This window comes from Drosophila serrata, unplaced genomic scaffold (assembly GCF_035046125.1).
Source record: "Drosophila serrata isolate PLE 108 unplaced genomic scaffold, ASM3504612v1 contig_376, whole genome shotgun sequence".
Taxonomy (NCBI): Eukaryota; Metazoa; Arthropoda; class Insecta; order Diptera; family Drosophilidae; genus Drosophila; species Drosophila serrata.
The window spans coordinates 3,717,840-3,744,537 of record NW_028257274.1 but is presented as its reverse complement, the minus strand read 5'-3'; the positions used below and the strand labels follow the sequence as shown (position 1 = coordinate 3,744,537).

The 26,698-nt window shown below is 38.8% G+C and overlaps 1 protein-coding gene and 2 long non-coding RNA genes across 5 annotated transcripts in view; 2 read left to right on the top strand and 1 right to left on the bottom strand.

The window, feature by feature from the left end:
- Positions 1-24,877, top strand: LOC110176438 (uncharacterized). The gene is made up of 3 exons (XR_002319264.2): positions 1-214; positions 24,435-24,607; positions 24,669-24,877. It is a non-coding gene; the product is annotated as an uncharacterized LOC110176438 (long non-coding RNA).
- CCAP-R (Crustacean cardioactive peptide receptor) overlaps positions 1-26,698 on the bottom strand; it is a 37,463-nt gene that overhangs the window by 1,942 nt on the left and 8,823 nt on the right. The window contains exon 2 of the mRNA XM_086839822.1: positions 18,707-19,146. Within this exon, the coding sequence (XP_086695948.1) occupies positions 18,707-19,108 (402 nt within the window). The 5' untranslated portion in view covers positions 19,109-19,146. The remainder of the gene's footprint in view (positions 1-18,706; positions 19,147-26,698) is intronic.
- LOC110176437 (uncharacterized) lies at positions 16,313-17,577 on the top strand. 3 transcript variants are annotated; one of them, XR_002319262.2, is made up of 3 exons: positions 16,313-16,928; positions 16,980-17,090; positions 17,177-17,577. It is a non-coding gene; the product is annotated as an uncharacterized LOC110176437 (long non-coding RNA). The 3 variants fall into 3 exon arrangements; XR_002319263.2 differs by having other exon boundaries at positions 16,313-17,090; positions 17,285-17,577; XR_002319261.2 differs by having other exon boundaries at positions 16,313-17,090.

The following is a 26,698-nucleotide window of genomic DNA, read 5'->3' as shown; positions in this document are numbered from 1 at the left end:
AGTGTCATTCTATTAATAAAAAAATAAAGTAATATTAATTTCTGAGTGCTATTGAGCATACCCCCGCTAATGTAACCGATAATGATACTGCTGGCTGGACCCCGAACCCACCTCCCCTAGGGACACATCCCCTGGGAAGATGTATGTTTTTGCAGCAAATTAAATTCGTCTTTCAACGCGTCTCACAGGATTCCAGGACTCGCAACTAGTGAAGGTGAGTTTGAATTATGGCCTCGGGTCTGTGTGCATTCTGACGCCAACGCTCCGCATCGACGCCTTAAGGGCGAGCAGCGTAAACTTGTCCCGAAAAAGAAGCAGCTGAAAGAAAAACTTGACAGGCTTCGTCCTTCGTCCTTGGAAGTGTGCTCAGACCAAAGGCGCCTCAGCTTATGCTACAACTTTTTTGCGGCCCATACTTGCAGTATATTCAGTTGTTATTTTTTCGGTCGGCCTAAGTGCGACTCCTAAAAATATATACACACTATATAGTATATGAAACGAGAAGGATATATCTCGTCCAGGAGACTCGGAGGAGCCTGGACTGGAACTTGGACCGCTTTGCTGTCTGCCAGTTCATCATGTTGCGCAAATTGGCGCATAAATCAACAAATGAGCAAAGCGGCGGCTATTTTTACTCATTCTTGGCACATCCTGTCTGCCCCGTTTTTCATTATTCGCCGGTGTCGCGTTTATTATTAAATGAGGTTTGGCTGAGCTGCCTTCATTTGTTAACTGCAAATATTTTCTCTGAGCTGTGATTTGATTTTTCCCGCTAGAAACTGACTCGGCAAGTTTTTCTTTAAAGCCTTTATCGGCTCGGTGTCGCAAGGTGTTTGGTGTTCCTTCCGTTCGCCAGGCGCTCAAGTGCAATTTTCCATCATGACTTTACACAAAGCACCGAGTATATCTATTCCCCTTCTAAGCCAGTCAGAACTTTTCCCGCTTTGGAAAACTTTTACCCATTTGATGTTGGCTCAGCTCCTATTTTTATTAGACGCCATTTTTTCGCACGGTTTTTTTTTTGTGAGTTTTTGTTATTCCTTTTGTCGGGAAGTGTTGGCCAAATATTTGACTTAACAGATTCATATATATTTTACACTCAACGGGTGAGAAATTTTATCCATTGCTATTTCTGCCTGTGGTTTTTATGAGTGGCTTCTAAAGCGATATAAAGCGGTGGAGAGATATTTATTTAGAAAGATATTGTGTTTAAAGAGCTTTTTAAATTTATGATTATATAAAATAGTCACTGAAATTCAAAATAACAATATGAAAATCATCAAAAAAGGACCAGAAAAACATGCAACGATGCAATTAATTAATTAACATCAAACGCTTTATAATAAAATAAATATCTGCAGTTTTTAAGACTGCTTTTAGTTACTTTTAGATTTTTATAGATTTTTATTATGTCCCCTGATGCGAACGCTATAAAAATGTAATAAATGGCGTATTGTAAGCCTTTTTTAATGATCGACCATTTCTGGTTGCTTTTTTCACCCTTTTCTACTCACGTATGTGTGTGGGTTTGCCCTTTTTTTTGGCAAGTCATTATGCCTTTTTCAATTTGGCTTTCCACCTCGAGGAAATTGCTTTTTTTTGCCAGGGAGAACATTAAAAGTGCGAAATTTAATTTCAGACCAAAAAAATGAGTTGGCCCAAAGGAAAGAACTTGAAGAATGGCACAGATACCACGACAAAAGGGGCGGGTTTGGGCTGTACCGAACCGTAAATCCTCATTAAAAGGCAATTCCCGCACCTGTTGAGCCCCGGAGCAACTTTATCTGCCGCAAACTATTATGTCTGATTATTAAGTGGGACAGCCATAACAATAGCAGCCACTTGGCCCTCGAGTGCCACGCGCACCGCCAGCAAGGCGTCCTTTTCCGCATCCACTTTCGTCCTTATACCCCTGGTCCATTGTGCAATGCGACTTTAAGTGCACTTTGTGCGGCTTTGGGGCTCTTCGTGGCTTTAAGCCGCATTCTGCAAAGTCCCTCTCCTGCTGACAAATTTCCACTGCTGGCCGCGAATCGTAAAATGCAGCAACAAAGACAAATGGTTGGCCACCAACAAAAGGCAATGGGAAATTAATTTCATTTTGCAAGAAAAGAGCGCTTTCAGCGAGCATTTTCCCTGCAGCTGCAGCTGAGCTGTAAATCAGTCCAGTCCTTGTGGCTGAGAAAGGCACAGAGAGGCGTGTTGGTCGAACTCAATGTTTCTTTTGAGATTGTGGCTGTAAAAATACGCTTTATTAAATATTTATAATGTATTCTACAGAGGAATGAAACGAAGAATATTAATATGGACTGATCTAAAATAAAGAATATAAGTCACAGTTTTAATAAAACCTTAAGTAAGAGTACAACATTAGATTTAACCATAGATTTCCCCTTAAGAACTTCTTTTCATATAGTTATTTTTATTTACAGCCTGATTTCTTTCTTATTTAATGATCTTTTGCCTAAGTTTTATGTTTCCATTGACCCCCGAAATTGATTTTATAGGACACTTAAAAGTCCGTCATACCACGTTTGCCCATAAGCTTAATAAACTTTTATTTTCGTTGCTCATATTTAAAAAGCATCGCGGGCTAAGGACACGGAGCACATGGCACTCGGCCACCATTGTTGGTTTTCTTTCTTTCTGGCAGCTTAAGTTTTTATGTGTGTAGTTTCAGCTCTATATAATTGTGTGTGTGTGTGAGTGTGGAATGTGTTTTGTTTGTCTGTTTATTCGTTTGTTTGTTTGTTTTCGTTTCCTTTCCCACTTTTCAGGGCATTCATTAATAGCGATTACATTGTGCTTGAGTGGCTTGTCTCCGTAGAAGTTGCATAAAGTAAAATTAAATTCCATATTACGTATACGCAGCGTGCTCAGCCAGCAAATGGTCAGATAATAAGCATTACGAAAAACTTTCTGCAAGTCGGGTCAACGAACTTGGGCAAGTTGAGAGGCAGGAACATATATATATTTAGTTTATTTATACGTGTTACACAGAACAAGATGTCGCTTTCAATCTATTAACGTTGTGAAAATGTACTGTAATCTATGTCTTTAATAAAGAGACTTTAATATTTTAGCAATAATAATATATAATAATAATAATAATAATATATAGTAATATATAATAATATAACAATAACCAAAAATTGCTAGATTCTGAAGTATGTGATGAAAAGTTTTTGTACCAATAATTTTTTATTTTTTTAAACCATTGAGGAGTTTTTTGATCAAAACTCAGTGAAGGAGTCATTTCCGACCCTGAAAATCATATAAATTATTGCTCAGCATCAACAGCCGAATCGATCTAGCTATGTCTGGTAAAAATTAAATTTTTTCAAAATTTTCAAATTTTTATAAGGGTTAAAATTGTCAAAATATGACAAAAAGTTAAATTTTTTTAATTTTAAAACTAAGTATGCATATTTATTAGTATTATAAAAACTAGCATGGAAACAATTTTTGAATTGAAATTAATGCATTTTTGGCTTAGTTATGATAATTTACATATACAAACTTTGGCTTCCCGAAGTTACCTTCCTCTTCCTTTTTATTTTAATTTCTTCTCTGAAATCTGTAAAACCACACAACTCTACAGCATATTGTTTACGAAAACACCACTCATAATACAACTCTTTAAGCCCAACCTAGTGTAGTGTAATCATCACCATGGTGATAAACATTCATTTACATGGAGAACCAAGAAGGATACTTGAGCTGGCAGGATACGAGAGCGTATTATTTTGGCATAAAAACATGCATTTGGGTCAAGCCGAGCACATCAATCATGGTTTTTATAGTGTATCCTGCGTATGTTGCTGTGTTTAGTCGCTTTCATTTTATGAACTGATCTCCTACAGCCAAAGCCACTGGAAGTTAGCCCCCCCAAAAAATGGGAAGGGTGACATGTAAGGGAGGCCACCTCGACTCGACTGCGCTTTAATACGCCTAATGGCCAAACATTTTGTCATCAGCTGGCTTAAATCATCCCCCCGTTGGTCGTGCATATTTGGCGTTGATGTTGACACAAATTGAAATTAATAAAAGCTTGACATTATGGCCAAGAGGACGGGGTACGGGAGACAGCGGTTGTGTTTGGATGCTGTTGTGTTGACAAACTGTTGAGTGGAATTTCGGTGCTGTGGAAATATGAAAAATGACCAAAGATTTGCCAGCGTAATTGTGGTCAGTTATGGCCACGTGCAGCTCAGAGGAGAGCTAATAAAGACCGACTGCTATGACATAATGTCTGTTAAACTGGTCCTTCCAGGATCTATCTTTAAATACAGTTAAAGTCCATCTTGATACATAAGCACACACCCCGAAGTACTTAATTCTGCGGCTAATGAGAGATTAGTGAAACGACACCCTTTGCCCCCACTCTCCACTCTTCAGTGTGACCTACTAAGCGAGTCGATAAATTTTGTAGCAAAAATGCTAGAAAAAAAAACGAAAATAGCCAAGGGCCAAACCTCAAATTGTTACGCCAGTGACTCGTAAATTCTGGGGTCAACAAAACACATTAATCAAATGAGTCGAACATAAATTTAGCTAGTTGGCCCAAAGATGGCCATAAAAGAAATGTATAGATAGTCCATCCGTCCGTCCAGTGGCTTGTTGTCGCAATGCAAATGTTGTCTAATGTATAAATAAATTAGAAGACCAAACATAAATATGACTTCAAATGGCCCGATGCCCAGATAACCTCAGCACAGCAAAAGTTGAATTAAAAGTTTGGCCCAAAATAACAAGAAGACCAGGAAAAGCTGGTGAACCAGACAATGGGAAAACAACGAAAAGGTTCATATACACGAGGAGAAATTGTATCTTTTGAAAGAGATATATTTTCTATACATAAATTTGTAAGGGAATTTGCATTTTTAAAAATGTTAGTTATGTTGATATGTTAGGACTGGTAGAAATACTTCCTAGATATTAAGTCTAGGAAGGAATTCTATTAATTTTAATCTAACTCAAAGCATGTTTTTTATTCAACACAACATTTTAGATCAAGCTTTTTAAGAACCTAGATTATAGCCTCCTCGGAACAACGTTTTTCTTGTAAAAGTTCAATGTTAAAGTAAGCATTTTAACCACAGATATTTTTGCTTTTGTGTACTATTATTAACATGAGGCCAACGGAGGCAAACAATAAATACAAGCACGCGCCTAGAACTATGCAAAACAAATTACACCCTAGCCTTCGGGCTGAACAAGAGGAAGCGAAGAATCTGCTGCGGTTGGCGGAAGTTATGGGGCCAACATGCGTGTATATAGTATATAGCTCCCAGTGTGTCTGTGTGTATGCCAAGCAATTTGCATAAACAACATAGGCATTTGTGTGATACGCACACCAAAAGTCAAGTCAGGCATAAATTTGAATATTTTTCCCAGCCATTTACCGCTTGAGTTGGGTTCCCCTTGGGCAGCCCCGGCGATAATTAACACATAAGCAACAGACACATGTCCTGTCGGCTCCTCATCCTGCTGGTGCTATTGGTGCTATCCCCCTGTCTGGCAATCGCCCTTGTCTGCCAAGTAAGCCGAGGGACAGGGCATTAAGTAGCCATGCCAAATCGTTTTATTTGTGCGGTCAGCAGATAAGTTGACAGGCAACGCTGGGCGTCGAAATGGAAGTCAGATTTTAACTGAACGCAGCCTGTCAGTCAGTCAGTCAGTCAGTCAGTCTGCGAAAGTAAGCAGTCTGATGTTCACTTGCAGACAACTTGATTCGGGCAATGTCGTGAATATTGATCTTTGTCTGGCAGACCTCTAAGAATCTCTAATTGAAGACTTGGTGCTGTACCTTGTGAGATTTTTCTAGCAATCTAAACATGTGATTGTTATTTTCTAAGGAATCCCCAACTAATAAGTTATCTCTCTACTGTTTACTACAATTTAAACATTTGTTCCCCCCCTTACTAATTAATTTATTCTAAGAAGTATACTTGACTTAATTAAATAAACTCTGGAAAATTGCTCAAGAATTCAACTTTTCTAGTGCTGGAACTTCCTGCTCAAAGGAACAATTCCCCTAATGTCCATAGACATCATTAGAAGCCTGTTGTCCAACTTTAGATGAACTTACTCTCTCTTCAAACTAGCAGCCGAAAAAAAAACACAGGACCAAACTAGATGGAAACTAGAAAAGTTCCAACTACAAACTTGGGACCAACATTTAAAGCGAGAGGAGGGCACCCATCCGGCTGTTGTCCTTTCTAGTGTTGATGTATCGGCTTTAATTCGAAGTGCCATCCTTTGGACCCATTCCATCCGCAGGAATTCAACGAATTTAATTAACGTCCAGTTTCAGTTCTCCAGCGACAGCAGCACCTAGCGATTAACGAAAAGACAAGCACCGCCAAAGGGCCCAGAAAGAACAGCAGAACCTATCGAGAGCTAAATAAACTTTTTCTTAATTTAAAATTCCACAACTGGCACTTGTCAAAGGCGAGAAGAAGGAGCCGGAGATGGAGGCAGGCACCCGGAAATGCAGCAGCTCTCTATGAGGAAGCGGATCGGACAAGTTGGCAAAAGTCGGTCGAATGGAGGAAGGCTGCCGCCTCCTGCCTGGCAGGCAGTCAAGTGGTCTGGTGTCCCTGGTCTGGCGTCCGGACTCCGGACTACCGACTAAAAACTAGTCGCCAGAGTTGTTATTTCTGATTTTGTTGCTTCTGCAGTTTACGGATTCTTTCCTTTTTTGTTATTTTTACGCTTTTACCACACCGCTGTGGACGTGAGTTTTACACCACAAAAAATAAACCTTAAATAATCCATTGACCAAAAAGGTTGTCAAGCTTTAGGAATACGATTTAGAGTACATTTTATACAATTTTTTGTTCTGTGTACCTACTGTAGCAGCACTTGTCGGCGGCTGACTTTGATTTCGTTTAAAGTAAGACCCGATTCCTCTGGCACTCCTTTTTCTCTCTCTCCAGTTCCGGAGGTGCCAAGTCGAGTAATTTTGTGTGTAAATGAAAAGTGTTGCCATGTTCTGTTATGCAAATTGTTGCGGTTGTTGTCGTTGAGGGATTGTTGGGCCATGACTTTCGCATATATAAAGTTTTTACGGGTCCGAAAGGGTATGGGTAAGTCCTAATTCTGCCATATGTACTTTATTTGCTTGGTTAACCACACACTTGTTATGCCATTTGAAATGCCATTAAATCTAATTTAAATTTCATTTAAGATGGCTCTAGACAGGTTAGAAATTGTTATGAGAGTTAATAGTTGTTTTCTTCCAATTGCTGCTATTGAAAATATATTTCCTATATACCTTTAAGCTATAAAAATTAATTTGTTTCATTAATAATGATAAGAATCTTGAATTTTTTATTTTAGAAATTTGTAAACATAATTTAAACATACAATCTCTTTAATTCTTGTATGGGAAACATATTAAACTAGTAAATATCTGCTTTCAAACTCTGATACAATTGCTATCAAAGGCTCTCCAACATAAAATCTTCCTTTCGTTATTGATTTATTTATTATATTAAGAGTTCTTTGAAAATAATAAACTTGATTGGATACTCAGACGAGTATAATGTGTAATTACAATGCAAACGCTTGATTGAAAAAAGTTGTAGACCATAAAAAGTGAAATGTGAATCAAATGCAACAGTAAATGTCTAACTATGCGAGCGTATCTGCGCACTGTATGTGTGTACGTGTGGTGTATGTGTGTGTGTGTGTGAGCTGGCATTATAAAGTGCTTTGTGTCAAAGGCAAAAATGCATGGCGTATACGTGATGTGCAAGCCAAATGCAAGCACGCACTTAATCATTTATGCACACATACACACAACACACACCCATTGTGTCACATTTGACACTGTGCACGTAGACGGACGAGACTGTTACACGCCTTGGTGGAATCCTGCTTTTAAGTTTATTCGGGATCTACTTTAGTGGCAACTGCAAGTGCCATAAAAGCGAATTATGTGACAAATAAGGGTTAGATATAGATAATATATATTCTATATTAAATTTAAGAAGAAAAACATTATAATACAGCTATAAGAATTTATCATCAATATTACCCATATATCCTATTTAAAACTGCATCACATTTTATTATATAAGTTATTAAGACTGCTTTTAATGCCAGATAAATTGCACTCACAATAAACGAGGACATGTAAATATATACATATATGGTGAAAACATCATTAAATTGAGCATTTAATTCCGTTTTTCCCATTAATAAAGCGAGAATATTAAATGATGTAAACACACGGAAGCTGTTTGGCATCTCTCGCGCCATTGGTGTCATGCAACTGCGAATGACAGAGCCAATCGGAAAGGGGCGACCGAGAGGCGGGGCGGTATGATGTTTCTGCCAATTTCATCGAAATTGCGTAAATGACGTCGCCCATCAACCGCCACCCCACATTCATTGCACCACCACCACCACCACCACCGCCTCCTCGTTGCGCAGAGGTTGTTCCCTCAATAACATCGCGTCTTTTTGCCACTTTGAAGCTTTTTTGGCGTGTACTTCCCTTACTTTGATGTGGCGTTTTCGGTCTGGTCTCCCCAGCTCACGTTCTTGAAAGAAAGTGTGCTATATGGTAGGTGTGTCTGCGTCGCGTCTGACATATGCAGCCCCTTCTTTCCCTATATATACAGATATTTTAAGCAAAGCCAAAGAAATTCTACGAATTTTTTAAGTGAATTTGAACGGAAACTGGATTTTCAAAGGGGGAGCAGCATTTACCTGTTTTGTTTAGCTCCGCTCAGGTAAATTCAGTGTGCTCTAAATAAACCCCTGAAGGTCAGTTCTTAAAGCTCTTTATTTAGTCTATACATATTTGGAATGCAAGTGGCATTCCCTTGGATTTGCTTTTCAACTGGGTTTAACTTAATAAACACCAAATGCATCAGTCAAGAATTTGTTTTACTTAATTTACAAAAATTGGAGGCTACACCAGAAGATGGGGTCTTAGATTATACTTTATCTTTAAGTAAGATACATTAAATAAATAATATTTTAAATAATAATCAGCTTAAGCTGAATGATACTATTTTAATCATTACGTTAATAGCCTTTTAAATCCTTTTATGTTGAATACATGGCATCAATAAAACAAGGAGTTTTACCCGGAATTAAACATGTAACATATTTGATTAAATAATTTTACTTTATATAAATATTATTCCCTAATTTTACCTCCCCTTTTCTTTAAGTGTAGCCACCCATTTAAGCCATTTAATATAATTTCATTTAAAGCGCCGCACAATTCATTGCATACTTTGGTGCGTCCTGAAGGGCTGACCTACTTGCCAGGCTATGTAAATAGCTCAGTCTCAGACGATGGGGGAATCTCTGTCCCACTTCGTTCTCTACCCATCTCTCTCTCGCCCTCTACATCTCTCTCTTTCTCCTGACACTCGTTTTTTTTTCGCTGCTTCCGCACTAAAACTATTTACTGAGCATAATTTCGCTGTTGGTTTGTCGCCTTTTGCATTTTCTCATTAAGCGCATTTCGCGCACTTGCACAAAAGCAGCTGGAGATGAAGCCGAAGATGAATGTTCTCTACTTTATGGGGAGGGGATTTCCCTTCATCCTGCCTCCTGTTGCCGCTTTGCAGGCAGCTTAGTGTCGTAAAACTTCATACATTCTGCCTGCAATTATCCAGGCCTGGGGGTCATCTTAGTCCCTTAGGCGCGGATTTCAGCGCTTTTACGATTTGCATAATTTACACAATCGCATTTTTTGCATTACCAGGGGTTTTCTTTTCATTTTACGATTTTTTAAGTGCCACTCTAAGTGTCGTTCTTCTTTTCGGTGGCCCAAATGCAGTCGTGTGTTTCCTATTACTTTCCTCTGCATTGCTCATACGCAGGGGTGGCCGAGAGCATGCAAAGCGGCAAGCACAGAAGCGGGAGCTGTAATTGACTTAGGCTATGTAAAATTTATTGTGTGCACTAGAGCACTGGCTGCTTATGCATGCAAATTGTAATGATGCGAAAATGTAGTTGCTATGGGGTTTTCCCACTTTTGCCAACCATTTCTCCCGCCATTTCCCTTTGCTGTGGCAGCCACACTTTGAGATAGATGCTGAATGCTGCCGGTTTTTCGAGTGCCATGTTGTGTTGCGGGCTGTCAACCGAAGTGAGTGGCATTTTGTGCTTATGAAAATGAAATTAATTTTTTTTTTTGTTCAGCTGCTGGGAAAGGGGAAAAGGCGAAAAGGAAGAGCGATAGCAGTTAGCCACGCCCCATTGTTCTGGCTCTTATCGCCGCCGCAGCTTATTGTTGCACAAAATGTCAATTGATGTGTGTCATTAAGACAACTTCCGGAGAATGATTATAATGGCTGGGAATGGCAAGTGGGCCAAGTACAACACACATAAGATATGTGTGTGCACTTATCTGTTATGATATATGCGGGTATGCCTTCTCGACCTGAGTCTGTCCGCCGTCTGCTTTATTATACTTTTTGGACATATTTTTGTTTTCGTAACGAGAAAACCATTCCCATGGCTAAACAGAAACACAGAGGAGATTCTTTATACAAGAATTACTTACTTTTAAAGCGATAATATATATCAAGTTATCTTAAAGTTTGAAATATTATTGATTTGCTATACTAAATTGATATGAAAATCATGGTAAATGGACAACTACTAAATTGACTTGATAAATTCTCAAAAATTAATACAATATATTCAGAGGGAGAGAGCGTTTCCCAGAAATTAATAATAAAATATATTGCATATGTTATTAATTTCTATGAATTCTAAATATAGTTGAAGCTCGATTTTGCTGATATTGTTCTAGTTCTGGGACTTATGTTGTATAATGGGCCAGCTAGGTTTTCCATGAACCTCCTGCGTGTACTCTGTCAAACTTCTGGTATAGCCTAAGCTATCGATGTTTGACTGTATCCAAAAAAATAAAACATACATTTGTCAGCAGTTGGCAATTCCGAGGAGGATTGGCCCAGGGCCTTTGTTTGCGCCTCGCTGATTGCAACAATAACTGGGGGTCTGGGAAACCCGGGAGTCCGGGAGTCAGGGAATCTGGAGCAGTCTGGAGCAATCCGAGGGAGTCGAGGAAAACAAATAGCAGCTTGAAATTGATGCCAGAGGGTGGGTACTGGTGTATTTTTTCATGAATCGCAGGAAGCAACCAAAATACCGACTTCGCACAGCAGGGAAAACAAATCAATTAGACGTTAAAAAGGAATCACAAGGAGCTAGTACCATCGCAACCACCTAACCGAAACCCACATGTGGATAGGTTTCCCTGCAAGCTTTTTATTTATTTCGGGACCGGCGATCTCCCAGGACGACGCCCACTTAATGGTTATCAGTTTGGTGGAACGCTATTAACGCCATGTTGATTTATTGCAATTTAATTTGGTTTCAATTTGGGGTTTTCGCATCGGCGGCAAGTATTTTATTTCACAAATTATGTGCGGACACGACTGGGGCGTGGCATTGGATTTTGGCCAGACTCAGACTTGGGCGTTCTGCGTCCTGTGGTTATTTATAGCGGTTAACTCTCCGAAGAGGAGAGCTAGATCCAGAGCCACAGCCTCGGATATGCAGCCCTAAGATTGATTGCTTATGGACAGTAAAAAGGTTCTTGGGGCCTTTAAAAGGAAGTTTACAATTTTATTTGATTTTTATGGTTCACGAAAAGCAGGGCATGTAATAAAAACTTCTCTTTTGCCGAAAAAGAAGTCTTGGCAAACAGTTTTGGCTTTTCCATTATTTTTCATCCATCTATGCTGCTGGGTTCCCCCTTTGGCATATTTTTCCCGGAAAATGTTTACCAGTCCGCTCTCACATGTAAAATGCGCCTTTGTGTATGCTTCACGTTTCTTGCAAGCCTTCCCAAAAGGCAACTTTTTGGCAAAGGTTTATTGATTTGCTGTTTAATATTCGACTCAAAAATCAACCCTTATCGTGGAGCACGGAGTGGGGGGGGGGCGTAAAAACTTTTTCCCAGAAGTCTACCCTTTTAATTGTTGCGCCGAGTTCAAAGTTCAAGCGTGACAAATAAACCAACAATTAACTTGAACACTCATTAAGTCAACCCCATCCATCGTTTGGCTGCTTGAAAATATTTTGTGAAATTAACACTTCTCCATTTGCTGTTCTTGTTTTCCCATAAGTTTATACAGAGCTCAGCTACTGACAAGCTGGCAGACGAGCTGTTAAATTATAACAATTAGTTGGCAGTGGAGAGAGAGAAAGATGCTTATTGATTTGGCCGGTCAAGTGACACTTTGGGGAATTTGAACAGTCTTTTTGCAAAGTCCATTGAACCCACAGTTGAACCTGAGAATCTTTAGTTATCTGCTAGGAGAGAAATTGCTTGATGAGCTGCCAGAATTCAGCCAAGCTGAAAAGTCAACAAACCTGTCCTGCGGCCTCATTACGGTTTGACTTAAAGTGGCGGAAGTGCATTGACATTCAATGCCAAATGATATATAATTCTCATATTTTATCGAAAAACAAACAGAAGCGAAAGTGCTTCACTGAAAGAAAGAGGATTATATGCTCACTTGATAAATTTTATTATTAATGCATATCAGATTAAAATAATAAGCGAACCTAACTAAATCTTAAAGAAACGTAAACTACTTTTTCAATAGGAAATATCTTAAGGAATTTTAACATTAAACATATAAATATATATTTCTACATGGGGTATATACATTTTCCTATTATTTTTCTCTCACTGCAACCCAGTCACTAGATATTTCTGGTGGCAACAAATCCTTATAAATCGCTATGACATATCCAACTAACAGAGCGACGTGCCAGATAAAACTCTTGTCAAAACGTATTTTATGGTCCTTGCCTGGCCCAAGGATTCGCAAACGGCGCACAGGAGCTGGCTGAAGTCATCAAGGACCTGCGGCCATCCTGACCACGTTGCTGCCTTGCCTTCGCTTGCCTGGCCTTAATAAAATTGATGTTGGCCGGGAACACAGTGGTCAGTAGTATTTGTACCAGTGACTGGGCCAATGGGCAAATAATGTTGTTAACTCATTTTTAGCCAAGTGTGCGCGCCGCTGTGGTCCCCATGGTCACATTTGAGGCCAAGCTCGTTGGCCACTCAAGCACTTGATGGCCTTGTGGGCATTTTGTTTTGTCAACATCTTGGCCGATGGGCAAATGTAATTAAGCCCTACGACCACGCGTGCCAACCGACTGGAATTATGCTTTAATTTGCGTTAAAGCTCGAAGAGTGTGATTACACCTAAAGAATAAGGAGCACTGATGTTTATCGAGTTGAGAAAATTAGCATAAGGTGACTTACTATATAACTACAAGTAGGTTTCTTGTACTTATTCAAATTACAGACTTGTTTATAAAGATTTTAGTTTACGGTTTTAATTTTTTTTGCAGTATTTGTTATCTAATAAATCTATCTTAACTTAACCTAGCTCTTTGATCTTGTTGTTCTTGATCATGTATATAATTTTTTATCTGCAACAGTGACTTTGAATTCGTTCTAATTTAGATGGTGTGACATTTTTCCTCTGAGTGAAGAAACTTAGCATCGAAGCCGTTCCCACATATGTTTATTTACCGCCTCGAGTGCTGGGCAAATACTCGAGGCCTGGCACAATAAACAAGCAGCTCAGCTGAGCTCAGTCGCCCCACTGTCTCCAGTCCTTGGGCGAATTTGCTCGCACAAGCCGCTTAGTGTTGTAATTTTCCCTACTGCCCATTGCACCCCGTCTCAAGGCAAATTAAATTGCTAAAAAAAACAAGCAGAGAAAGTGTGGAAAAAATGTGGAAAATGGAGAAGTGTGGTTTTTACCTCCCAGCCAGGCTCAACAGCTCGGTTAATGATGCCGCTTTGTGGCCACTAAGTGTTTAACCTTCCAGAATCAGAACCTGGTCTGAGCCGAGACCCAGACAAGGACACATGTCCCATATATATTTTACATGCGTCAAGTCTCGCCGTTCTGCTGCCTGCACATGCTTAATTTTCCTTGGCAAATAAGCTTAAGACAAATTTTTGCGCTAGATTAATGAGTTCTTGGAATTGACGCGCCTTCGGAGAATAATATTTGCAAAGGCAAAGGAAACTTGCGGTGGGTGCGAAAAATATTGCCAGCAAAACAAGGGCTTATAAGTGAGGATTTTCAATGCTTAAAATGTGCACTGGGGAAATAATATTATTTGTGATTTATATATATAGAAAATAACAAAATTACACCATTAATCATAACAGACAAATTGTAAAGCTGTTCAAATACACATCAAATTCATATCGTAAGAGTCAAGCCATATTAATTATTTACCATTCACCTTAAATTAAATTCCCTCGATATTCAAATACACAAAATGATGGTCTGCAAATTAGATTTATTTATTTCCTGCAGCTTTTCAAATTGAATTCAATATAATGCCATCAACTAATCACTTTAAGCTGGCCCATTTTTCCTTTGAAGGCCAATTTAGCCGTTAACTGTTATTATATTGGCAGCTGTTTGACTTTTATCAACATGCAAACATCCTGGTTATTATTATAATTTTTGTTTTTCTTTCAAATATTTGCACTGGCCCCTAGAAAATGCTAATTAATTTTGGCCTTTGATGGTCACATTAGCCAGCTCACCAGGGTCACCATTGTGCTGTAGCTAAAATGTGTAATATTAATATATGCGACCACATGAGGTCCTGGCTAAAATTAGATGAATCACTAGCGAAAGTGAGGGTCGTGGCCCTGGGAGAAAAAGAGTCTCTTTAGAGCATATGTAATTATGGAGTAATAAGCAGGACGCAATGTGTGCGCTTCAGTCAAGGATTTGCTGACACACCATCATATACCACCCACGGCTTGAATATTTCCTTCCCACGCATTCGAGTTTTCCATCAATGGACAAACAATGTGAGGCTGCATAATATGCTTTCGTTTCCTCCGGCTAACAAACAAACAAATATCAAATGGCGCAATGCTTTCCATTTCCTAACTGAGAGCTATTTAGCACTGAAAATAAAACTAGCATAGACTTTAAGTAAATAAAATGTAATTACTTAAACAATCTATGCTGTAAACCAGGTATGAAGACCATTTCATTATAATTTCATTCAGAAGTAAAGGAATCACTTCCGACCCTTTAGATCATACATATTTCTGATCAGCATCAACAGGCGAATCTTTTTGGTCATGTTTGAAAGAAAAAAAAATTTGCTAAATTTTTTCAAAATTTTATAACGGGTTAAAGTGTTGAAAAATTGATACAAATTTGAATTTTTTAAAATGTTAAATTGAGTAAGCAGATTTATAAACCTGAATTTTTTAAAATGTTAAATTGAGTAAGCAGATTTATAAACCTAATAAAAACTAGCACAGTAAAGCTTTCCAAACTGAAATTAATGCATTTTTGGCTTAGTTATGATCGATTTCTCATCCCATTGTAGAAGTTAATATACAAATCATATATTTACCGTAATAATATGAATCTATCTTGAATTTCGTTATGTGTATGCGTCCATACGTGGCCCAATATTCGTTTTGTTTGGTTTCTGTTTTTATACGTTCTCTAATGCCGTCGGATCCCCTTTTCACGGTGCGTTTATTGAACAGCAATGCAGAGTTGGCCATGGTCAGCACTTTGACTCTGGCCAGGCCAGCTCCCCGTGCAGTTGTAATTGGGAGGGAACTTAATGTCTTAACCCTGGAAACATTTCCCCCTAAACTTTAAGGAGTGACATCAAACGGGAATGTGAGTACTTTCAACTGAATTCAGTCATCATCTTAAACACAATGATTTACTTGTGTAAAACGGGTGTTAACAGGGGATTTTCGGCCATGGAAAAAGCAATCACAAGGCGAGGAAAAAGATGACCGCTGGTCAGGGAAAATCCTCAACTAAGCCATTTAAATTGCAAATCATGTGAGACCCCTTTTCCAGGGATTCTGAGGGCAGCCATAACCCCATATACACATACGGGGCACACACGGCATTAAAGAAAATATTGCCGGTTCGGTGACCTTTTCATACCAACATTTTGCCACGGCTTTCATCTTGTTATTTTATATATTTTTTTTTTCGCTCTCTGTGTGACAGATTATCTAAAGTAACTTTCGTTTTGAAGTCCATCAGACCTATGTACAATATTTTTTATTTATTTTTCATTTGTCGCCAGTTGTCAAAGGCTTTTTAACGGGGGTTAAACTAGAATAATTTAGTGTTGGCAGTGTCTAAAAATAAATATTATTTGGCGTCCTTTTATAAATTCTACGTATGTGAGATTCGGATTGAATTTGAGAATAAACCCTTTTTTTTATTGTTTATATATGTATATATGTATATAGATTGTTCTGGGAAATGACATTATATTTATTTTTTTTAAGATAAGATTTTATAACCCCTAAAATTGCACATATCTATGAGAAGTATTATAACTAGTATTATAGTAAACGGTAACAAAGCTATTAATATTGATTTGTTTATACTATTGCTATTGTTTCCTCTCTTATATACTAAACAAATATGTTAATTTCATGAACTTTATCATAGTAAAGAATGGAATCAAGGAATATATTATTTGTTATTACACGAACGAACTATAAAAACATCAAATCAATAAGACTTAGTCGAGTCCCTGGAAGGCTATGAGATTATTGTCACTTTAGTTTCTTATACACAGAGAGATGATGGGGAAGTGACGGAACCCTTGACATTGCTCTTTGTCAACCAAAGTGCCATATGGTGCTGGCACTGGGAAAAGCCCAGCCTGTGTCGCTTTCTGTGGTCCTGGAAGGGACTGACTCATTTAAATAAACCCGAATTTATGGCGCCCACATACGCACGCACGCACTTTGAGTGATTGGGGCCGCTTAAACTTGGCTCACATGGATTCGGGCCGGCTGCTGGATGCTGGATGCTCCTGCTGCTGCCTGGAAATTGGCTCGGTCGAGGGCTACTTCCGTTACAACAATGGTGTGATTTATACGATGAGGGCGTATGGAAATTTCATTACATTCATGACAGTCTTTTTTTTTTATGGCAACCGATGGAGGAGCAACGAACGGAAGTTTAGTTTAATCGAAGTTGTTGTCACGATCTGGCGGGACCTCTGATTGATTGCCCCTCATTGATAAGGTCTGTGTGTGGTCTTTCCCGATATGCAAATCTCAGAGAGAAACTTTCTCGTCACTCTGCCCGTCTTGAATTTTCTTAATTTCCAGCTGCCAAATGACATTTGGCGTTTTATTGTTTGTCGCTGCTACTCTGCTGGCTTGCCAGCTTGAAATTAAGTTTGCCCAGTTTGCTCAGATTGCTGTTTTTCCATTCAGAAAAGGCGAAATTGCACCAAATTGAAATTTGTTACATCAAGCAACAAGCCAGGCAGCTGCTACTCTGCGACCCCTTCTCCTCGGGATTGCCATTGTTTGATTTTGGCAAGGAGGAGCTACCAAAAAAAAAAATCCTTCCTCCTTGCAGTTTGTCGCGAAAACGAGGGACTTATAAGGAGACGTTGTTGACTTGGCAAAAAGTGCACTTATACAAATGTGTTTCTGACATACGGTATTGTTATTAAGTTCAACGAAGAAGCAAAAATAAATTATATTTCTGAATTAGTAAGTTATTTAAAGTGGTATTTTTTTTAAGAAAGGAACTAAGCATTTTTAAGAGAGTCTAAAACTATGCTTTTAAAGATTTTGACTTGCTATAAATATGGTTAACTTCTCTTCTCCCAAAAAATCCTGTTTGCAGTGTAAATAAATTATTCTTGAAACCCCAATTTTTCTGGCCAATTCTATTGCTTATAACGTTGTTCAAATTCTATGCATAAAATAGAAATCAATATGGACAGCTGCTTCTCAAATTTCAATAAATAAATTATTTTTGTCTCAAATTTGACATTGTTGTCCATAGCAATTGTAAGCCGCAAAAAGTAATTTGTGGGCATGATAAATATAAATAAACTTTGTTGCATTCCAATTCGAAACAAAATTGCAAAATTAAGTTAAACAAGAACGGAAACTAACTTTGGGAAGTATGAGTTTATATACCCTTGCAGTTTGCAATTGAATTATAGGATAGAATCGGAAATCAATCATTACTATGCTAAAAATTTTGCAATGATTGAATCGAAATTTATTGATGGGTTCATAGACAATTTTTTTTAAATATCAAAATTTTTAAATACTCATAACTAATCCAAAAATTCATTAATTTCAATTCGGATGCTTTCCAATGTAAGTTTTTGTTAGCTTGATAAATCTGCATACTCAATTTAAAATTAAAGAAAAACATTTTTTTTAATTTTTTAAAATTTGAACAATGTAACCCCTTATTGAACCCTTTTTGAAAAATTGAAAAAATTTCGTAATTTTAGTTTTCGACAGGACATGGCTAGATTGATTTAAGTTTTGTTGCTGATCAAGAATATATATGATTTCTAGGGTCGGAAATGATTCCTTCACAGATTTCTAAGCTTCTGACTGAAATTATAATACCCTGCAAGAGTACTACTCCGACAGTCATTATGGATAATACCCATTGGATATACATTGAATTGAAAATATATTTTTTAGGTGTCAGACATTGCTTAAGAAAACACTTCTTATTCCCTTTAATCCAACCCATTCAATCGAGTGACTCAAATACGAAAAGTATTAACCGAATCCCATCTGTGACTTCAATTTTCAATAAAAAACTAAGTTTAAATGGGGAATATTATGGGGAAAATCATAGCTCATTCTCACACCCACCTCGTAAAAGTAGAACGAATTTAAATTGTCCAATTCGCCCGGATGGCTGGATGAGGAGTTGCCGACGCCGCCGCCGCCGCCGGCTGCTTCTAAGTCGTGACTTGGCGCCGCTGTCGTCTGGACCATTGTGGCCGCCGCTGATGGCGTTGTGGTTGTTGTTGTTGCTGCCGTTGCCGTTGCTGGCGCCAGCATCACGTGTGATATCGCAGGTGTGAAATATGTCAGATTAACTGCTCCCAATGTGGGCGCCATTGCCACGCCCACGTCCAATCCGATGCCGCTGGCATTGAACGCTCGCTCCGTGGCCGCCGACGCCGCCGCTCCCGAGGATGAGGCGGTGGCCTCCGAGGCGGAGGTCAGGGCGTAGTAAAGGGAGCTATCGAATAGCCTTAAATGCAACATGCTTGATGATAGCGAACCGTCTCAGTCTGCCATTATGCCTGTAATGAGCAAATAAACAGCGAAAATTAACGTGGAAAGTGGAAAGAGAAAATTACAAAAGAGTATTTAAAATATATATCTCGAGATATATGTAGGTTATGACCTGAGCCGGGGTATGGGAGACTTACCGAATGCTTAAAAACACATAAATCCCAAATGAAAAGCTGCGTAATAAATGCTTTAAGTACTTCACCAGCCAGCCGCCACCAAATGCAGAAATATTTGCTTCAGTTAACATGGCTTTTGTGTGTAAATTTCGGGACCCAGCAGGTGCAGGATTGTTGGCCTGTTATTAATATCGCGCATACGCCGCGTGCGCCGCCCGTTTTTCTGAGGGTTGATGTGCTGCGAGTTGAGTTGCTTAATGGAGAAGCTGGGAACTTGATTCCTTTCGGAATTTGTTATCGCTCGTAAGCGAATACCGGAATGATACTGATAGCAATTATCCTAACTTGTATTGTCACAAGGAACTACACTACGAAAAAATGGTAAGCGTATACTTGATATTGAAATCAGGAAAAAATATGAATCTCTTTTTTAACCATTTTTTAACTATGTGAATCCAGTTTTCACTCTGTATATTTTTTTTACAATGATTTTAAAATTATAAATCAAGATTATATACCTTTAAATACATTTTTCAAGCAAGTAGATTTGCAACTTTAATTTTCATTTAAATACCTAATTAAAAACATTTTTCCCTGAATTGTACTTCCTCAGTGCAATCGTAGAGCTGCTCAGTGATTTGGAATAATTTATGACACTAAACGCGTGTCAAGTAATACCCCAAAAACGTGTTCTTAATAGAATTAAACTGCCACGCACATGACTTGACCCCTCCGGACAGGAATTCCAACAATTAGCAACCAACAATAGACATTTAGAACCCCAGATAGCACCGTCACGTCGTGCGTTTGGCAAACAAAGGAGCTCCAAGCTGGTGAACTTTGCCATGGCCCCCTTGGAAAATTTATGCATGCATATGTGCCCCATGTCTGGGGCATGTTACATATAAGTATCCCCCTCTACATCTATACCGTCCCTGTTCGTTGCTCTGTGGTTGCAACTTTAAATTGATTAGCCGCAACTTTTTGCGGGAGGCCCACTCGAACGACGTGCCCGAAATGAGCAAATAAATTTTCCTTTAAAATGCCAACCAAAAAAAATAAAGAAGGAAACTTTTGTTCGCTGCAGCCAGGTATTTTGGCCACTAATGCGAGCACGCAACTATTTTGCCAATGATTTATATTAAAAACACAGACGCACGCATCCGTCTGGGTCGCCTCCGCCTCCTCCTCCGCCTGCCTTCCTTCATTTCTGACACATTCAATTTGGTCGAGGGCACAGCTGCTCCTCAGCGGGATAGTTTCCCTTTTTATTTTGCATTAATTTTAAGGTGGGGGGAGAGAGGAAGATGAGCACCACATGTCGCCGCTTTGGCTTTTGCAAAATTTATCATTAGCCCCCGCCTTTTCCCAAAGAGGTTGTTGTAAAATTTCATAAAATATTTGCATCTATGAAGTAACTTTAGAACTGTTGGTAATTCGTTAGAAATTTAATTTGTATTATTTAGATATCATTTTGTTGTATTACTTTTTTTATTATTGATTAAGATGAAGACACCTACATTTTAAAGGTTCAGATTTAACTGGGAAGTAATGTCTTCCTTAGACTATCTTAAATTGAAACCATTTTATGGCCATATTTTATGGTAATTCATCTGTGGTAATAAATAAAAATTTATTGTAATTAATCTCTCCCTACTTCCTCAGTGAATCAACAGAACAAGTAATTGAAAAAATTAAAGAATTATGACAGACACCCTGGCAACTTGTCGAATGCCCATGAAGAAGCCCGTAAGCCCGGTTCCTTATTCCCAATATTTACATATGTAAATGGCTCAAAGAGCTTTGAAGTATTTTTGGCCGGCGAATCAACCCATTTGAGCTTTGCATAAGTTCGTCTTGGTATTAAAGTTTTAGGCCGCTGATAATGCGCATTTAATTTGCATGTAAAATAGCCAAGAAAGGAGTCTAGCCCAAGAATACACCTCACCTCACACCTCTCATTGGCCTCAAAACCCGACTTTTTGGCCTTGACAGAAGAGGGTTGGGTGGTGACAGGGAGAAGTGAAAAAGAAGCTGAATTTGATTGACATATTTTGAGTAAGCTGTCAGTTGAGCCAACACTTTTCTTGGCACTGAATTGACTTAAGATACTGCCATTGGCATCTTTTCTACAGAATTGGCGCCAAAGCCGTCGAGCAGCATTGAATTTGATTGTGAAAATCACAGAAGCGTTCAAGAGGATTGCGATATAACAGCAACAACGAGTTGATCAACAATGAAAGGTGTGTCCTTAAGGCAACAAAGTCGAGTCTGAAAAGTGAGCAGTTCTGAGGATTTATTTAGGTATACAATAACATTAGAAAATGGTTACAAAGCTTACTAAAAATATAGTTACTATATTTCTAAAGGTTTAGGTGTCGTTAATAAATATTTAAAATGTATTTTCAAGTGTTCAAATATAGTTTTTAAATTTCTTTGATATATAGAAAGAATAATATATATTTTAAAGAAATTCAAAAGCTTTAATATGAGTGAACAATTTTGGAAAAAGTATATTCTCCTTTCTTAATCCCTTAAAGTCCTAGCCAAAATGTTCAGATGCAGATTTTGATCCTTCTGCTGAAGTGTTATCTGTGTCTAGCAAATCTCAGCTGAAAAAAGTTGGCACAGGACTCTGGCCTTTGTTTTCTGCATTTCTTTTTCTGCGAACTTTGTGCAACGTTGCGTATGAGTCATAAAAGTCAAAAGCATCTGGCTTTTGTTCTTGCCGAGCCACTTGCTGCATATTTATGTTACGTTGTTGTTCAGTTTTGGGGAAGGACGAGGACATTATATAAACCATTACGCTGTCTGCCCCGGAGTCACTTTTAATGTGCTCCTCTCTGTGACAATTGTGGAGCACATATTGCCCTGGGTGTGGGGGCAAATGGCGTCGTCATGCTGCCTCAAAATGAAAAATTGATTTCACAGCGGAAAATATGGCAAGGCATGGCACTAACTTTATTGGGTTACTCCATCCAGTGTCCAGCGGAGCAAGGTCCAAGCAAGAGCTCCTTGCGTGCCTTTTCTGTCTTTCCTCGTTATGTTTATGGCCTGGACAATGCACGCGGCACGATTCCCTGCCGTATGCAATTGCAGTTCATGGCAATCAGCGTCATAACGAGCAAAGTTTAGTATTTCATTTCAATTTTATGGAGCGTAACGCCTGCACAAAGGATATAACTTGAGATTGAGCCATGGAAACTTGGTAATAATATACTAGACAGATTCATTTTCATTACGCCCGCATTTGGTTCACATTCGATACCTTGATTACGATCTAGAAGCAGACTAATTGACCATTCGACAAACCATTTTCGGGGCGTCTCTAAAAATCCACTTAAGACGCGCCCCCATCCGACTCTTAAGTGGCCACTAAATTTAAATCTAAATGACAGACATAGTCGCCCCCGAAATACTGAAAATACACACGCAAATTCGAAATGGTAGCCGAAACTGGATATCCAGGCTCTTTTGGTTGTCTCGCAGTGCTTCTCCTCAGCCGTCGTGTTTCGTTTTGTTTTCTTAAATTGTAAATAGACGGGGCGAGCAAATTGAAAAGTTGCAGGCGCCGCCGTGGAGGAGGTGTGGCCAAAGTGGCAGGTGGCTTCAGGGTACCCAGGAGTGTGTGTGTCTACAACTTTTGTGGCCCCTTCGGAATGGTCTCCGTTTGGCCAAAAATGCCGACTCGTCTTTGGCAAACGTGGCTGTTATGGTACAGTGGAGCATGCCATGGTAAAAATTCAACTATTTTCGGGTCTTTTAGAGATTACGTGACTGATTCTTGATTTACTGTAAAGTAAGGGAGTTGCTAAGGTTGAATTTCTTATTATTTCACCAGACAATATATAAACAAAATAGAGAAACTGAGGGCTATTTTTCTAGTTAACTATATTTAAAGTAATTTTTGTGTCAGCAAATCTTTAAAAACGGATTCTTATATTTTGTCACATATTTATTACTTTAATGTATCTTAAAATCATATTATTTCACACTATGTTTTAATTACAATTTTACAAAAACTAAATCCTAAATTTTATGTTAATGAAAGGGAATTTAATAATTGTTTTAGCTACTCAAACCTTGGCTTTAGTAATTTCTATTAATTTTCTCAACTTATAGTTTCAAAAAGTAAGGAAAGCCACCGTGCAACGTTTGGCAGCGGCGCCATTGAATATCATTTTATTTTATTATTGCACACAGCATGCTCGCTGGCTGCTTGTGTATTTATATTCAAATTTGTAGCACCTGTAAAACAGTTTGCGAAACAATGAAGACGCCGCCGCCAGACGTCAGTGAGGGAATGTCAGCTGCTGCCCCATTCTTAGGCATCAACCTTTTCCCGGGGAAAGTTAGACAAATGTATGTAAATGCGGGGGGCGAAATTGCGTCAAGACATTTGCCACACGAGATTAAGTCTTCCTCGGCCCCGTCCATGATATGTTTAAAGTTTGACTTCTTATCGGCCAGCCAGACATTATGAATGGAACTCTGGGGCAGGGACAGGGACGACTGACTGAAGGCCACGTGCTGGAGGTGAGCCCGAGTTAAATCCGCAGCCTTAGACATGAGTTTCCTTTCGCCTAGCAATCAGACAAAAGGAAAAGTTAACAGAATTGCGTATACGACCCGTTGCCTTGACACCTTGCGTGGGCAGCTGAGCGCTCAGACGCGTGGAGGGGCTGCGGTGCCATTTGTTGTCTTCTCTCCTATATTTAAGCAAGAACAATACCATTTATTATGAGTTTATACAATAATTTATAAACACTTTTAACCCCGTGTCTATCTGTGTCGTCTGTCTGTCAAGTTTTCCGAATATGTGAACACACTCTTAGGCGTTTGATTGATTTTTGGCAGTCAAACCAGAGTGACAGGGCCATGAAAAGTGATATTTGCATAGTGTTTGGGAGTGTCTGGCTAAGTAGATTCTTCCTCCCCCATGTCTTTGTTAATTGAAAATCTCTAAAAGGGTAAATTTAACAGATATTGTAATTTATTTAAAGCCAAAAATGTTATTTAAATTGTGTTCAGTGTGGGCGTCCAGCGAAAGGTGCGAATAAAAACACAGTCATAAATTGCTGAAAAATAATTAATTTTAATGAAATAAATGCCGGGGTCCGAAGCTAAGGGTTGGGGTTAAGTCTATTAAGTCAATTATAAATAAATTATACTGCCTTCAGCTCCTGCCCCCGAGAAAAACCAGCTGATGCTGGCGGAAAAGTAATCGCCAAAGTGGATGGAGTGCCTGTTAATTAGCCGTCGGGCTGTGGGGGGAAAATGGTGGAAGCACCCCGGAATTCTGCCGGGAAATTATTATTATTTATGCGTATTCAGAAGGCGTCGCGCATTGCAAGTAAGTGTTTCTTTCTGGCGAATGAGTTGTGAGTGTAATAATAAATTTCCATTTCGGTCAGACCTCCGGCACAGAGGTGGAAATCCTTCAGTTGGCAAAACAAAGGACTAACCTCAACGCATTCAATATTCTAAAATATTCAACAGCCAAATCACTTAGTTGGCTATCTGCTGATGGCCCTGCTCCTAGTTGGCTAATGAAAGTGAAAGCCAAATGCCACGAACGCTTAACCGCAGCCCAGCGGTGTCTGTCACTCTCTCTCCCTCTTTCTATCCGGCAAATATAGTTATGGGATAACTAATAGCACTCAATTCAGTTAATTTTTGATGTTATATTATATTTATTAAATTATTAGCTAAGCTGTGTTTACATAAATAAAATCCCAAAGATATCTTCTACAAGTTTTCGTTAATAAGAAGATAAGTCCCCTTGTATTATTGTTCTTCAGAAACTTCTCAGAATGTTTAATTCATTGCTCCAAATAATAAAAGAAAATATGGCAAAAATATTGAGACAGCTTTCTTGATAATGCACATTTCTTAGTGTGAATTTTAGGTCCTAATATTTTGAAGGCAACTGTTTTCCCTAGTAATACGTCAAGAGAGGATAAATTATGCAGCACGCATACACTGCTAACTGATGTGAAAGCAACGCGTTTCTGTGTTAAGCACAATTTTGAACTTGACTTAATTGGACGCAAATGCAGAAAATAGAAAATGCCACAACCACAGGCTCCAAATCCCTGTGGCAGTGATGCTCAGTTTGAGTTGGAAAACAATATATTATTACTTTTTACATTTAATTACAAACCAGAAACAATTTAACAAATATAATAATAATTCCTTAAAAAACCTCTCCAGTCTAAAATAAGCTTGTAATGATTCCCCATCAATTAAGAATTCTAAAAGTTTCAATGGTTTCCCCAGTTTCAAGTGCTTCCCCATAAAAAGGGACCTGACTTTTCAGAATTTATATTCATAAAAATAAAAAACAGTCAAGTAAGCAGCTTCTCTCCACAGCGAGTGTCCTGTGGCTGCGACTACGAGGACTTCTTGAAAAGCGCGTGTCACGTCGCCTGGAGGTTGGCTGCTTCGATGCCTGTGGCCCCCAGGGGCCGGCACTGCTCGTTAATTAATCAAAATACTGCTGGAGAGCGAGCTGCTGTCAGCGGGCCTGGGCTTTCTCTGGTCATCGAACCGGCTGCCGCCGGGAAATCTGTCGCTTGTATGGGCAAACAATTAGAGTCACGCGCGCGTATATTTAATTAAAAGCTGAATTATGCAGCGAGTGCTGCGGCCAGGAAGTGTCCAAAAAGTCACAGTAGTCACTAAAGTCACAGAGAAGCCAATGAAAAGCAATTATACTTCCAGTGCAAACAGAACTGGCAGCGTTGAATTGAAAATTCGCGAAAGGAATATCAAAGTGGGCACAAGGCCAGATGAGTAAACAAGTCAGCGGCAGACAAGTCAACAGGCGGCCCAAAATCTCTTTTTTGGCCAACTCACAGAGGTAGGAGGAACAGGTGAGTAAGACAGAGATAGAGACAGAGAGAGAGTAAAAGAGATTGACACCTACAACGTCGATTTCAATCAGCCGCCACACGTGGGCCACCGGGCAGCGCCCGCCGCCACCTGTAATTATAGGAGTGCCCCTCGAGGGGCGCGGGACAAAACACGCATTTTAATTTCACAAAAACGAACCAAGTTGGAAATCAGAAAGCGCAACTTCAAGACTACTCAGTGCGTCTTTTAGGGGATGCAGAGAAAAAAACGGAAATTTAAATAAACTTAAATCAAAATCGTACTTAAAAGAAGATCAAGAATAAACCATTAACTTATTCTATGAATCTATAAAGTATTTAAGATATTTAAACCACTATTTTAAATCTTAATTAATATACACTAGGTATAAAAATATTCAATAAAAACATAACACAATACTTTAACCAGGAGATTTATATGACAATCGTTTAAGACTTCTTAAATGTTGGGGAACATTTAATAAAAGTTTCAATAAAGTTATAAATTTAGTCTAAACTTCTTCAAGTATAAAACTAACTTACTTGTAAAGGACATTATAATATTTTTCCAA